Source organism: Pseudochaenichthys georgianus, chromosome 18, assembly GCF_902827115.2.
Source record: "Pseudochaenichthys georgianus chromosome 18, fPseGeo1.2, whole genome shotgun sequence".
NCBI lineage: Eukaryota > Metazoa > Chordata > Actinopteri > Perciformes > Channichthyidae > Pseudochaenichthys > Pseudochaenichthys georgianus.
The window spans coordinates 11,264,383-11,280,297 of NC_047520.1; the positions used below are offsets into that span (position 1 = coordinate 11,264,383).

General features: G+C 44.5%; 1 protein-coding gene across 1 annotated transcript in view; it reads right to left on the bottom strand.

Annotated features, from left to right (window-relative positions):
* Positions 1-15,915, bottom strand: part of nrxn2b (neurexin 2b) — a 769,387-nt gene that overhangs the window by 31,313 nt on the left and 722,159 nt on the right. The window contains 1 exon segment of the mRNA XM_071206612.1: positions 8,803-8,974. Within this exon segment, the coding sequence (XP_071062713.1) occupies positions 8,803-8,974 (172 nt within the window).

Below are 15,915 nucleotides of genomic sequence, written 5' to 3' on the forward strand. Positions count from 1 at the left end.
CAAGGAAAACTGATATACAAGAGAGAAAAATGAACTTGCCAATCAAACAGTGGAACCTAACTGTCTAACCCAGTGGTTCTCAAACTTTTTCTGTCAGGCCCCCCCTTTGGAGAAAAAAAAAAGTCGGGCCCCCCCAACATAAATAGTCAGGCTCAGTGGCGGCGCCAGAGATATCTTTTGGGGGTGACTTTGTGAATTCTGAGAAAACAAACCCTGTTGATGTTGCAATGTCACCGCTTAAGATGAAACATTACAATTAAAAAGCCTACGTTAGAATCTTGAGGTGTTGGATTAGGTCAGTCAGGGAAAGAAAGTTGAAAGATGTTATCGGTGGCATCATGGGAAATGTAGGATTCTAGTTTTTTGTAGCATTTTTGTAACATATTATGGGCTGAAAGACAGGATATGTTTGCCACTTTGATAACTGTAATGATTGGCTTCATGGAGGCTGCTGGATGAGAACGAAAACATCAGTGCTCCATACCTGTTTACAATATTCATGTATGTTTGGCCAGCCAACATGCCTGCGGCTCTGGAGCCTATAAGCCACCCCCCCCACACACACTGGTGGTATCTCCGTTCTGGAAGCCAGACACCTTTCTGTCCTCCTCCTGCTCCCCATGCTTGGCACCTGTGGCAGGGGCGGATTAACAGCCATGATGGGACCCTTCCTGGGTGGGTATCACAGCTGCTGTGCTAGGGGCAGGGCAAGGGCATGCTGATTGACTGGTACCTCAGGGAGCCACAGAGCAGGGTGGATGGCGGCTGAGAGACTGTGACGTGCTCTGAGTGTAGAGTGTCTGTCTCCATGTCTGTCTGGAGAGCCGGATCCTAGCATGCTGATAATCCAGTATATGAATCACACACTGTTCTTCCTCGCTCCCTGTCTCCTTCTGTATCAGGACATGTGTGAGCGTCTGTGTTCGTACACATGAGCGTGTGTGGAGACTCTCCAAGGAGCCAACTGTATATCATGTAGCTCTGCAGGCAGCCAGATGCCCTTGTACAGGACACCCACATCGGAAATCCATCCACAAGAATGGAGATTACATTGGAGACGATTGGCCACCGGCCATCCCGCTCTCTGTCAGGCTAGCCTCATTCTGTTTTTCATTACGTAACTTTAGATGGATTGCTCTCATATCTACGGATGTTTTGGGCAGATGGGGATCATTCACCACTGCCTATGCACTGCAACCCTGTGCTACTAAATGCATCCCTGCACAAATGATCATCTTATCTTTTTTTTTAAATAGTTAATTAAGTTCTTGTTTCCTTAAAACAACTTGAAAAACTCAGATTTCTAATAAAGATATTTAAACCTGTTCCAGTCCATTTCTAGGGTTCCAGTTACGTGACAGAATAAGAGACACGGCTGCACCCAAGTCAAGAAAATAAGACATGAAACTTGTTTAAAAGAGCGTGTGCACAGCCATATTTACTACAATAAGGCTCAAGGGGATCAAAATGGATCAAATGTACAAAAAAAGATGTTTTGCAATGCATTTTTTTCAAGCCAAAAATGTCAGGCAAGTTGTGTTTCTTCATGTGAAATGCGTGGGAAAAGAAAGCGATTTACCTACCTACCATATTTCTTTGTTCCAAACATCAACCACCGCTCGTGTCGGCGTGCATTTGAAACGAATGATATCTCAACATTTTAACTACCTGCTCATCTTTTATCTGTGCAGCAGTTATCAACCCAATGCGCTCTTTTATTTTTATAACATCCCCTCCCTCCTCGTTTCAGCGGGATCCTCAACACCTTTCATCTCGGCCATGGTGGATTAGTGCGAGGGTTGGCTGCCGGAGTGAGCCATGGAAAGCCCCCCTACTCGTGGAAATCAAAGTTGTCACTTCGCTAATTACCCAAAGCAATCTTTTCCTTCTCCTGCTCCGCGCTACTTAGCTGTGTCTCCTTCTCTCTCGCTCTCACAGTCAGCCCGTAGCCACAGGCCAATAAGTGGTGATGCCTTCCAACTGTGCGAGATCCAATCAAAAGGAGTCGCAGAGCACCGGAGGCCCAATAAGAACCAGCGCAATGAGGGGGAACTGTCATCAGTGACATGTGCCTGAGCTGCCTGATGTCAATTAACTACCGCTGACTTTTTGATATAATTTCCTGGATAAAATTATGAGTTAAATACAAATGAAAAAAATATGACACATATCAGAATCAGTTCGATGGCCCATGGGGACAACCATGTTCAGTTTGTTCCCCATTGGGGGACTTTAAATACTAGAGAAATAATGTATATGTTAAATGTTTGCTTTCATTTAGCCAATATTGATTTAAAATACTACTTCATGGTTCGAGCTGAGCCAATAGACAGTCATTCTTTATTGCCTTTCTGTTTTCGAATCCTTCACTTAAGTAACTAAATTAAAGATAGCTCTCAAGTAGTTGCTCGAAATAATTAGATATGAGGCAGTATTTTCACATACACAAGTGTACATAGCTAAAACAAAGGTAGGCCTTAGTGTATCCACAGAAGAAGAATTATCTAGAATGTAATATTATTTTCTGCTTCCACCATCTCAAATGTGAAGATTTAATACTTTAATATTGTTTTGAACTTGATGTTTGGCCCTGATAGATTCATTTAAACATGTATACATAGATTTAAACCAACCTGCCTTGTGCTGATGCAGTAGTGCATGTTGAAGATAAAAGGTAAATGCGCCTAGCTGAGAGGCACTGCTCATAAAAAAACAAGAGTACAGATAGTTCTCGAGGCCAAACTGTGCTACCATCAAAGTTACGGTGGGCTGCTTTGATAATTCTCGCTCTGAGGTCTAAATAGTGAAGTGCAATCTAGTCCAGCTCAGCTAAAGTCCATATGCCTCCTGTCATCATCCGACTGTCTTGTCTTGAGTGCGGCCCTCTCCCGTCCTAAACCTGCAGCTTTCCCCTATTCCTATCATTTTAACTGGCACCACTGAGTGCTGTAGCCAAAAGGGAAGCAGACCTCCCCCACAAGACTGTCTCTGTATTTTCCTTGCCTATTCACAATGGGTTTTCTCTCTCTCTGAGTGTGGAGGTCGCAAAGACAATGATGGATATTTAGAGACAGTGGAGACATGATAAAAAGGGCTAGGAAGAGCTGCTGAGAGCTTTTTTTCTTTGAGACCCTTTATTCAAGGACTTAGAACATCTTAACAGCTCAGTGGGAGCTGGAGCTGACAAAGAGAGAGTACACCTCTCTTCTCTCTCTCTAATGGTCAGCCTTCACCCTGAACACATCCCCGCAAAGCCTATAGAATAAAAACAGGGATGACAGTAGCCCCGTTTTTGTACAGTGTGTTTCTTTCCCTGTCCTTGATTTATGATCAGTGTAAGTGTATAGACAGTTTACTCAATATGAGCAGTGTCGTGTCTCAGAAAGTCATTTTGTTAGCAAGTAGCTGTAGCTATGAAATTATTACTGGTTGCGTGAGTGTGTTTGTGTGTACCGTACTGTACGGGGTGAAAGTAATCTTGCCTGCTGAGATGCAATCCAATTTGTGAAGTGCTTATTATTCAGTAACATACAAAGCCCCATCCATCACAGCAGTGACAGCAGCTAGCTTCCAGCACACACGGGATCTGCTCTCCTCTTTTGTTTCACTCTCTCTTTCTCTATCTCTCCCTCCCCCCATTCATCTTCTCCTTCGCTCCATCATTTCGCAGCACTGCATTCCAAGCACTTTTTCTGTAGGTGCTATTACGTTTCTTCTACTCTTTCTTCGACCCCTGCATCCACGCATTACCACTCCCCCCCTCCACTTCCTCTTTCTAGGTCCACTCCACAGCAGCCCAGCCTGGAACCAAAGCAAAGAGATGGCTTTATGGTAGAGCCTGTAAATACTAGCAAGTGAGCAAGAATCCTTAAGTGCGGAAGAAAGATGGGGCACTCTGTAATACCACGGTTGTGAGGCATCCACATATGGTAATCACAGCCAATACCCTGCGATGGTGACAATAAAACTATGGTTGTGAAAAGCATAATGATTATGTAAAGCTCAGGGGGCATCGCAATGAAGTCAAAATGCCAAGTGTGGTATAAACCCAGAGGAAATGGATGGATTTTACCCAGAAGCTCCCTTCTTTACACTGTTATTATCTGCTGCGGCGATGAGATGGAGAGGAAGTGTGAAATAGAGCAGAGACACATGAAGGCAATCAGGAAACAACAGCCCCACACACACACATAGGGACATACCATACTCTCAAACAAAGGTATACACCAATTAGAGCTCTTGATTCTTAAGGAGGCTGTAGCTGCTCTAAGGGAAGCTGGCTCGTTATGAGAGGGGGATTATTGATTTAGGAGACCCCCACTCACTAAATCTGACCTCCCCTCTGAGTGTCTGAACATCCTGAGCAGTTTGGTGGTTAACAGCCTTAAAGATAAAATAAGATAAAATGTACTTTATTAATCCCAATTTGGGAAGCAGCATAAAAAAATAGGCAGGAGAAAAATATAACAGGATTTGACTAATAAGATGTTTTAAAGATACAAATACTGATACTTTTTTGTTGATATTGCTAGTACTTAAACATTGAATATAGAATAAGAACATATTACTGACTCTCTGTGCTGCACTTAAGCAATCATACACGAGAGGCCGTTCTTGAACGTCATTATTGGTACGACAGTACTGCGGCAGGACCGAGGCGCTTGCAAAATCTATTAATCTAATCTGGCAAAAGTCTGCATTTGGCCAGATTAGAACAAACTCGAAACAGGGCAAAGGTTTCCCCGCAGTGAGGCTCCGGTGTTATGCATGCCCTCAGTGGCGTAACAAGGTTATGATTGGCCCCGGTGCAAATATTGTTTTGGGGGCCCCCCGAAAACTTTAAACACCCTTTTTAATAATCAAATAAGTTTGTGAACATAACCAATAACCTACCATAGCCAATACAAAATAAATGTAACATATTTTATATTTGTTGTTCATTTATATTTTATTTTACCTAGTTAACATTTATTTATTCATGCGGGCGCCTGATAAGTCCACATCCCCCACTTTCATCATCTACAGCGCCCATCGTACAGGGCAAAAGTGGAACGGGGGTGAAAAGTGTGTTACCTTGACATAATTATGAATGTTGTTAAATCAAGGCTGAAAATTAGGATGAGCCAAACAGTCCAAAACGTTTTTTCCCCTCCCAGAACTACCAGCGCAGCGCCCCCCCCCCTATAGGCAACCGCCTATGTCGCCAGTGCTACGGGCCGGCCCTGTGAGCACCAACGGTCAATAATGCTTTTCCCCCTCCCAGAGCTGCCAGCGCAGAGCCCCCCCCAGGTCTGGCACCCTATGCCAAAAACCGGCCCTGCATGAAAGGGAGCAAGGTCATTGGACAGACAAATTATAAATTAATTTAGGTTGCTTGGTTACTTTGAAGACTGCGTGAACTGGTCAATGCCATTGGCCCAATAGTTACGCCACTGCATGCCCTCCAAAAAGGAAATAATGTAGTTTCCAAACCGTACTTTGCCGTACAAATCAGGGAGTTTTTGCTTTACGCTGCGCGCGCTCCAGTATGCATATCTCGACGAGCGTGCTCTCGCTAGCTGAAGCTTGGTTGCTAGGTTAGTGTTCTTCGATAAGGGGCCCGGGGGGATACAAAGTTAGTGATTACTGGTTACATGTTGATTTATTTCAATACAAATTGTTGGGGGGAACTGAAAGGCTCTTACCATACTGGTTACTTTGCAGCCCGGACATTTCCCCCAAAACACAGTTAGACGCGATCGCAACACAGAAGTACCTTTCAAATCCGATCATTTTTAAGACCTTTTAAATCATATTTAAGACCTTTCTAATTTTATGATCATATTTAAGACTTTTTAAGGCCTTAAATTCTGATTATCAAATGTAAACTTTTTAAGACCCCGCGGGAACCATGAATTAATGTCCGTATGGCACTGCTGCTAACATCTGCCTTTTTATCTGTGGCCCGGTTTAAGTGCTCAGGGTGACGCAGAGATATTTTTATTGAGCCAGTCTGCCATTTTGGAAATGCTGAAGACGGGGAGGGCCAACAACTGTTGCTACGGCACCCAGAGGCGACACCTGACACAGCGGATTAGCTGGCTGGGTGCTCCTCTGACACTTTTGGTCTGCTCTCTATCCATCAAATGCATACATGCCCACACATGGACACACATGAAACAAGACTGACACAAACACACAATGTGAGACGCACAGGGAAAATAAAAACACACTCCCTGAGGACTACAAACATCACTTTGTGTGACATCAGGAGACGTGTTGCTTTGCCGCAGAATTTACCCGACCCAAGACGACCATGTTTGCTGTCAACATCCTGTCTCCCCAAGACATCACATCGCTATGGCCGTCTGTTTATAAGCCAGCAGCTGGTGAGCCAAAGCAATGTAAGCACTTCCCAATCTACACCCTCATGACACAGTGTGTAAATATGTGTGAGAAAAACCATAAAGAAAGATACTGTCTCTATCGTTCTTAGGCTATGTGACAGATTTACTTCCTTTTTTATCCCTTTAGGATTTTTTACATTTCTAAGGTTATTGTGTACGTGAGGATGAATCTCAGTGTCACTCTGTATAGACAGCATATTAGACGGGGTTCAAAGCCGCAACAGCATCCCTAAGAGACTGCCTCATGTGGGTCACAACAGTCCCTTTTGGGAGGGAGATTTCACAGGAAACTGCTTTTTCAAATTTGGCACCTGTAACACTTAACACAATTTCCCATTGGAGGCATCTTTCATGATAACTTGTTATATTTTCTTCTTATTCCGGCTACATAGACATTTTAGAATGCAGTGTTCCACTGGGATAGGGTAGTGGAGATATTTTACAATACAAAAGTTCTGAATGTGTTGTGAGTATTGAGTATTTTGTACCATTTAGAGAATCAGAAAATATGCTCAATCTGGGTCACAGGATCTTCAACAAGGGACCTCTCCTTTTTCTTTCTCCTCTCTACAAAATATTACCTCACCCTCTTTACACACCTCCTGTCTCAGTTAGGAAGTTGCCACCCTCTTCAAACAATCTCTCACTTTTTCCCCTACGTATTCCTCCGCCCTTTTGTGCCTGAGCCTCGTGCGAGGTTTTGCTTTCCTAATGCGTAACATCTCTGTTTCCCCAGTACGCCGCCCTTCCAGATGATGACTGGAACCTTCAAAGCGTGTGTCGGAGCCTTCAAAGCGGGCGCCCCAAAAATAGTTACGATTGTATCTAGCTCACATAAATGAATCAAAGCTATTCTACACACCAAAGTACCCCCATTTCCTTCTCTCATTTCCTTTCCTCAGTCCCCATAACCTCCTAAAAACTTCAGATGGGCCCCAGCCCCCCGGCAGACAAACACAAAACGCAACAAACAACAACAAAATAACAACTCTTCAATTCTTGATCAAGCAGAGGAAAAGGAAATACATGTTTGACAAAGACAACAGCGGCAAGGAGGGCGGAAGGAAAGTGGAATAAAAGGAATACGATATGGGCTGTGCATTACTGTTTCTCGATGAAAGAAAACACATTTGGATGATGACATTCACTTGTGGTTGTTAACAGGCTGCTTCACTGTTCTCTCCTGAGCGGTGAGAGCTTTTGTTAGTGTAAGGCTCCTCTCTGGAGCGTGTGCTGTTGCGAAAAGGGCTGCATTTCCATCATAATAACAACTGAAAAGAGTAAACTGTCACAAGGCACTTCCTTTTCAGGCTTTGATGCATGCCCCTCGGTCTGGCCTCGCTGTGCGGACGAATGAGCAAGAGAATACACTTCTCTCAATGCCAAAACAAAGCCTCCAAATATACTGTAGGATCACTGCTGTGACAGACAATGTCACAGTCCCATTGCTCTTCATGTCAACTACAGTAAATATCATGGCCCACTTCTTCCTGCTGTTTGAAACAATGAGGATACAAAGACAGTGTTTTTGGATAATGCCGGTGGACCTCATCACGGATTGCGGTTGTTCAGCCGGACAGCATCAATGTAGAAAACTGATGGGCTAAAATGAAATGATTAATGCACCAGAGCTTCAAGGCTTTGACAAAGGTCTGTTTTAGTATGCAGGTTGGACACTGGACTGGTGTTTACCAAGAATGCAAAATGTCTTCCTTTGAACAACCATGAACGAAGCTAACGGAACCCAATGGAGAGAGAAATGAACCGAGAGCTTCTGCAAAAACAAAACCCTCATAATTCAGGCTGTAATAGAATACCATGATTTCAGTTAAATAACAAGTCGGGGAAAAAGCACACTCAGCCGTGACTCATGGAGTGTTTTGACCTCCTTTTAAGTGTAATGATGTTGCGTCTGGATCTGAGGCCCGACTTTTACACACCTCTGCATGCTTTCCCAACATCGAGTGTCCTCGTTCTGTATCCTGCATAAAAGCCGTGTTCAACAGCCATGCCTAGCTGGCAGATCCACATGGTGCTGGCCTTGATTCAATACTGGCCGCACACTGCCAGGAGCTACAATGGCAGACTCACTGCAGAGCTGGAAGCTATGGGATGGGAGATTGTGTGCCTCGGGAAGGCTGCTTGGCTCTTCCTGCCTTTCAGACCAGAACCTGTAATTACCTAGAATAAGGCAGGCATGGTCTAAATATGAATGTCTTGATAAATAAACCAGGGCTCTCACGGATTGTTCTATGAACATCACTTTTAGCGGTACATGGGAGACTGAAATCATGAATAATGTGTATTTCCTGAAGCTCACTTCTCTCTCCACTGTGTTACCAATTTGATCCACAAATTCATTACCTTGAAGGTTCAAAGTCAACACAGATAGTTCCCAAACTACCCCTGTTCCTACCTGAAGGGAAACGCTCGATGACCGGCTGGTTGTCCACCTGTAGCGTGGCGTTACCACCGCTCCGTGTGAATCGCACCACGTGGTATTTGCCGTCGCTCACCATCACTGCGCTCTCCTCGATGATTATGTCGTCTGTTCCCACGTTGAAGATCACGCCGATCTTTCCCCGTTCCTATAGACATAAGATGATGGAGAACATTATGAGGAGATGGCAAAAACAACTGGTCACAGGTGGAAAAAGATATCCTTTGAAATATCCCCTAATGTGGTACTTACAACTTTAACCACGTTTTTCATGTGCCTATCAAATAGAATTGCCTCCATAACTAACACAATTAACAATTTAATTTGCTCCATTTTTTTCTAATCTCTCGTCCCAACACCCTGGTTCAAAGGTAGCATGGTCACTAGGTCAACATTGTACTTTGTCTATCACTTTGGCTGATGACTTAATTCATGTTTGGTTTGGTTAGGGATGTCACCTGCTGGACACGACATTGCTAGCATCGTCATTGTGAGCATATCAGCATGCTTGCGTTTAGCTTCAAACCCTGCTGTACCTAAGTATGCAGTATAATTGAAACTTGGTACAGCGTTGCAAGCATGGCTGTAGACTTTTAGTGTCTTTCTTCTATGAGAACTTTTGTCGCAAGAAACCACAATTCAGTAGGCAAATGAAACACTCTCTTACTGATACCCTGTTTTATATGTCTGACAATCAATGCCCAAAGACAACCTGTTTAGAATATCTAGCAGTGAACAATAGGGATCCTATTTAAAACAAAAAGAAGCAAATCATCATGTCTGTGTCTGTGTGATTGCATTAGTGCTGAAGCAATCACATTGTGAACAGTAGTGTTCCACTGCAATTCAATACAATGACACTGCAGTCCTCAAGCCGTGGTAATACAGGTTGCTGTTTAGATTTCCCGCAGCAAAAATCTAACGATAATTTCCTTGAGTCGCCAAAAAGGCCCCTCGCTGCCAGCAGCCAGAGGATTCTGAGGATTAGATCTCACACACGTCCGCCTGGTAGTACTTGTTGAGGACTCAGGCACCTTCAGTATTCATCAACCCGCTGACCCCCTCCCCTCTCCCATCTATTAGTGTTGACAGCTGCCCACTGCTTTGAGTTTATTACAGTCAACCACCTACTCTTCTCTCATCTCCCGCCATCTCTCTCCTCTCCCTCTGCGGTTCCCGTCCTCAGTCCCAGGAAAGGTCAAAGTCATTTACAGAGTCTGCCAGAGAGGCATGGAACTAGGGTGGGAGAGAGAGAACCAGACAGAGTACACACCAGACAGCACCATTACAGACTAATTCTCTGTCTGGCAGTAAATCTTCCGTTGCAGTTTTATTCGGCACTGCTATAAGATCCAGAAACTGCTCCGCCGTCCATTTCCATTGACAGTAACACTTCCTGGATGTCGCGGCGGGTCAAGCTCATTTGCACACTGGGTCAAGTTTGCACCCCGCTATCTGCCAGCTGCAGCGAACAACTTCATTGATTCCATTATCCCATTAGCTATGTGCATTTTTTATGCCACCTTCTATACGGTGAACGTGAGGCTTCTGCTCGCGGCGATATTCCATTATTCATGGCAGATTAAGTATTTAAAAAAGGCAAATAAAACATCCTAATGTTAGCAGAAGTTAAAAAGTTAATTGAGTAAATAAGTGCAGAGGTTGTGCACAAAGTTAATGAGTGGTATAATCGCTGCCAAATGTATGGCATCCCAAGCACTCTTTGGAGCTGTTAAAAGTGGTTACACTTTTCAGGCAAGGCCATGCACTCATGACCACCCCAATTAGGTTATACATTGAGCATGCTGAAATGGCGGCGCAAGTGCCGGGTGCCATGATTAATAGCGCAGAGATATCAGCTGAACAGTCGGAATACACAAGAAGATCAATGTGGAGGCAGGAACCAGACTCTCTCCTTCGTGGACCGAGTTAGACCAGGATGAGTTCCTCAGCGTGGAGCTTGATGGACCGCTCAGCCGATGATCTCATTCTGCAAAGAGGCTTTGAATGTCTCAGATGGCAAAGTGCTTCTTAGGCACTTCATCAATTGATTCATGTTATGGACCGGCCCTTGCTGTATTTCCGCCCACTCTCCCCACGCATGCCTAAGTCCAACGTTGACTCTCAGACGGGAATACGAAACCTGTCAGAGAGTGATTCATGAGGGGCACGTGAATTCAAATGAAATCACTGATACCTTTGAGATACCGCAAACAAAGAAGAAATATGGAGGTGAGAAATGCCAGCATCGTCTCCATTAAAGCCCACGCACGAGGAAGCTTAGAATAATCACGGCACCTTTGGCTGAAGAAGTAATTCAATTGACTGGTGCAAAGCAGACTGAATGCGTGCTATGATGACAGGACGGCAGAAGGGAGAGTGAATTTGAGTGATATTTACAGGGAGATTAGCATTTGTGTTCCGCAACATTAGGGTTCTTCCCGGTGCTGAGGGAATGTATTGAGCCCATTACGGCGGGAAGCCGCTGGGAACCAGTGCTTTTCAAAAATGATTTTAGTACAGCGGTAATGACATTTTAATGGCCATTTCCCTTAAGCGAACATATCTCTGGAAACAGAAGGAAAGAAATAAGACTCTTTGAATGACTAGGAGCAGTCAAGCCTGCAACGTTGAAATGGTAGGTAACTGACAATAAGCCCTGGCTGCTCTTTAAACACCACAGCCTCTAAACTACCGCTAAGTACCTCTAAATCTGCTTCGGCTGTCGGCTAATGTCAGGAGGAAGAATGGAACGCTTTTGCTCTTTTATCCAAAGGTTAGCTCACTTTCTTTCTGTGGGTCAATCAGCGGTGCAGGTAGGGGGTCCGTTGTGCAATAAAGGGGAGGAGACTTGTGATGCCTGAGATAATACATTTCAATGGCCTTCATTTAAAGCTGCCCGTGCCTCAGGGATAAGGACATGTTTTCGTGTTTTTTTGTACTAGTCAGTTGTATATTTGTTAAAGTTTTATTGCATAAGAGTTAAGTTAAAGGTGGGGTAGGTAAGTTTCAGAAACCGGCTCGAGATACACTTTTTGTTATATTCCATGGAATGCTCTTAACATCCCGATAGCAATGAATATCTGAAGTGCTTTGACAAAAAATCCATAAAAAAACGTCATCTGTAGAAGCCGTAATACTGTAAAAAGTAAAAGGCCTACCTGCCTGTCAGCCTTCCATCGGGGCACAAACTTATCTCGTGCCCTCATTGGTCATGTGCGCGTTCGTGTGTGTTGGAGGAGGGGCTCTGTAAGGAAGTGGCAGATTTTCTCCGGTTGTGTATTTTCAAATTCTAGCGATCTCGAGCCGGTTTCTCAAACTTACCTACCCCACCTTAAGTTAACTTTACCTATGATTATAACTTTAAAGCACACATTGCTGTCCTTGTCAAACATAGACGATAAAAAAAAGATAATTCTCTCAGAGGAGAAACTGCTGATCAGCGTCTAATACAACAGGAAGTTGAGGACAGTTTCGCTGCCAACAGAAACAAAAAGTTGCTGTACTCCTCTCATTAGTCTCTCCTTGCCTTTTTTCAAAGACAAAGATAATTGGCTTCGGAAATCTGTGCAGCCGGGAAGGAGCAGCGGCGGGATACGCAGAGAGCATTTCCAAACATTTCAACATGACCTTGCAATGTGCGAGAGAGCGTCTAGGTAAATGCGGTTGACGCGAGCGGAATGGGAATGAGGCGGCGGCGGCGGAGCGAGGCTGCGGTTTCTCCATCAGGATCATCAGTCTCAGAGAGCTCTCGCTGATCACATCGAGCGGAACAGGAAGAGGGAGCGGAGGAGCACGGGGCAGAGAGAAACATCGTGCGATAAAAGGACAGAGGGAACCTTGATGATCCTCCAGGGCCTCAAGGTGCCTAGATCAAAGCCGCTTTTGAAGATGTCAAGATCTAGTTCTCTCTTGGCTGCGCACACTGGTAGCCAATTAAAGAGGGAGGAAAGTAGACAAAGGGGGAAGACGTTTTTGAAGGATTTGTATTCATTTCTTTACAGACAGCTCTATCGCGATTCTTCCGGCACCCCTACAGCTTCAGCTACACACACACACGTCTTCTTCTTGATCTATTTGTATTGCCTGAACGTCTCGTGCGTTGCCCTCTTAGATCTGATTCACGAGCGCAAAACTGGCAGATTAGAAAAGAGAAAGCAACTGCTGGATGGACTGGAGGCTGTGTTCAGCAACACTCCGACAGATGCAGCTGTTGGAATCACTCGCGCTGCTTTGCATTTGGCTGCTTCAACGCATCTCGTGCACACGGTCCAGAAACGTGGCTGACCAGTTCAGGGATGTGCGGAGGCTGAGGATTGAGTTTGACATATTTCATATTTATAGGGTGTTGGAAATGCAAACTATTCCTCAGCCGCTTTCTCATTTCCCCAATAATGATCTATCATAGGCTGCATCGGCTCTAGCTCGCCATACCAGTGTAAGTATGCGGAGCTGCAGTATTTATCAGCTTATGAATCAGCCAGAGGAGCCGCATGCACGGAGAAATGAGTGATACATAGATTTTACTTGATGCCCAACGTTTTCTTCCCCCTCTCTTTGGACACACACACTCATCTGACACTTCTATGAGGTTTAGGGCAGCTTAATATTTCATACAGTGGTACAGTGAGCCATTTATATGCCAGCTTTTAGGTTAAATTGAAGTTACAGATCATTATTGGTGGATATGTTTCTATCCCAAAGGCGTTATACAGTCACACAGTATGTGCATCTCCCTTTTGAGGGTAATTCTAGCTCTATGGCTAATCAGCTTGTCAACATGCATAAAGCCAGCGAGAAGAGATCGGCTGTGGCATCTGCTAAGAGGAAACAGTACAGCGGGGCTAATCTTCCACTCTGAAACTGCAGCGTTATGTAAGATGAACTAGGCGGTTGCATAACACGCAGACTCCTCACTGGCTAAATCACCTAACATCTCCAGAGTGTGTGTGGCGGAAAAAGACTCGGGGCTAAAAGACATTTGGGATCAGAAACACTGTTATCGAGTAATCATATTTCATGTCTTCTCTTTTTGATATTCACCCCAAATGACACAGCACATGCCCCCAAAGCTGAGACACTATGCAGGGAGGACATGCTCGGTTTCATTCACCACACCGCTTTGGTTCTGCTCAGCCAACTCATGTATGTTTTTGCCACGATCTGGAGCAGTCACCTTGACAATGCTTCTCCCATCTTATTAGTACTTTATCTCCCTTTCTCTTCCGCAGCCCTCTTTTCTGAGCGACAGTGGTCCCAGTTATTGTTTCCTGCTCTGACGGAGAATGGAATGTCATTGATAAATTGCCGAGGTAGACACGACTTGGTGTCTGTATATGTGAGTGTATGCTGCTGAATCGCCCATCTAAGCATGAGTCACTCTGGGCTTGCCCATTTGTCCCGCAGTACACACATGCTGGCAGCGAGCCAACAATACTGCAGAGGGAAGGAGCTAAAGACGGAGGGGGGGGGGGGGGAGAGATTTAAATCAGCCAAAACATCATCCTCCACAATCCTGATCATGTCAACACCGAGCTCCTCAGTGTCACACACACACACACACACACACACACACACACACACACACACACACACACACACACACACACACACACACACACACACACACACACACACACACACACACACACACACACACACACACACACACACACACACACACACACACACACACACACACACACACACACACACACACACACACACACACACACACACACACACACACACACACACACACACACACACACAATTCCATTGTGATATGTACCCTTGTGACTGCTGATGGATGGCATCCTTCAGAGCTCTGCAGGTTCAAATCTGACCTAACTTTTCACTTACACACACATACTAGTGTTGCACGGTGTATCGATACTTGAAAGGTACCGCGATACCCTGCAGTTAAAAACGGTACGATTCCTCCGTTTCATTAGTATCGGTACTTTAAGAATGACGGGGAAAAGTACTCCCGTGAAAAAGCGCCGTTTTAATAAGAGCCGTGTGTGTTCAGCGCTCTGCTTCCACTCCCTGTAGCCGTGCCTGCAGTCCCGCTCCTCTCAAGTCCCTTCCCTCCCCTCTCTCGTGCACGCGGCCACGCGCTAGCTGCCAGAGCATGTGAGAAAACGAGAAGCATGGCTGCAAGTGGGAGTGCAACTGCCGCTGCGCCTCGGCTTGTTGACAGAAAAGACGCCAGAAGTCTGTGAACGGGCCGTTCAGGTGTTCAGAGCAGAGCTCCCTGTCGGAGCGGCAGAGCGTGATGTGCACTGAAAAGTGTTTCTGTCGCAATATTATCGTTGAGCAAACTTAACTAGCAAACTAGCATCACTATCTGCTAACGTTAGCTTTAGCCTTCGTTTTCTATTAGTTTTTTTCATAGGCTATAAACGGAGGTGTTATAAGTATATATCTTGTACTTGAGTAAAAGTAGAAGTACCCAGGTCTTGTACTTGAGTTAAAGTAGAAGTACCAGAATGTAGGAACAATCCTGCAATCAAAATGATCCTCAAATAAAAGTACAAAAGTATTATCATCAAAATATAATATAGTTAAAGTAGCGACCGTAAAAGTAGAAGCACCAGAGTGTAGGAAAACTCTGTTACAGTAAAAGTACTGCATTCAAAATGTTCCTCAAGTAAAAGTATTAAAGTAGCGACAGTAAAAGTAGTCATTGTGCAGATTGGTCCATTTCAGAATAATATATATGATATGTTTTATAATGATTGATCATGAAAGTGTTCTCAAAGCTGGTGAAGGTGCAGCTAGTCTGAAGTACTTTGTAGACTGCAGGGTAGCTGGTGAAGGTGCAGCTAGTCTGAAGTACTTTGTAGACTGCAGGGTAGCTGGTGGATTTACTCCAGGTGGAACTAAAGTCTGATTCAACACTTGGTTATATTTCACATCATTCATCCAGATCTGTGAAGTAACTAAAGGGATTAAATACATGTAGTGGAGTAAAAGTACACCATGTACCTCTGAACTGTAGAGGAGAAGAAGTACAAAGTAACAAAAGAAACATTGAAATACTTAAATAAAGTACAAGTATCTCAAAATTGTACCCAAGTAGTACTT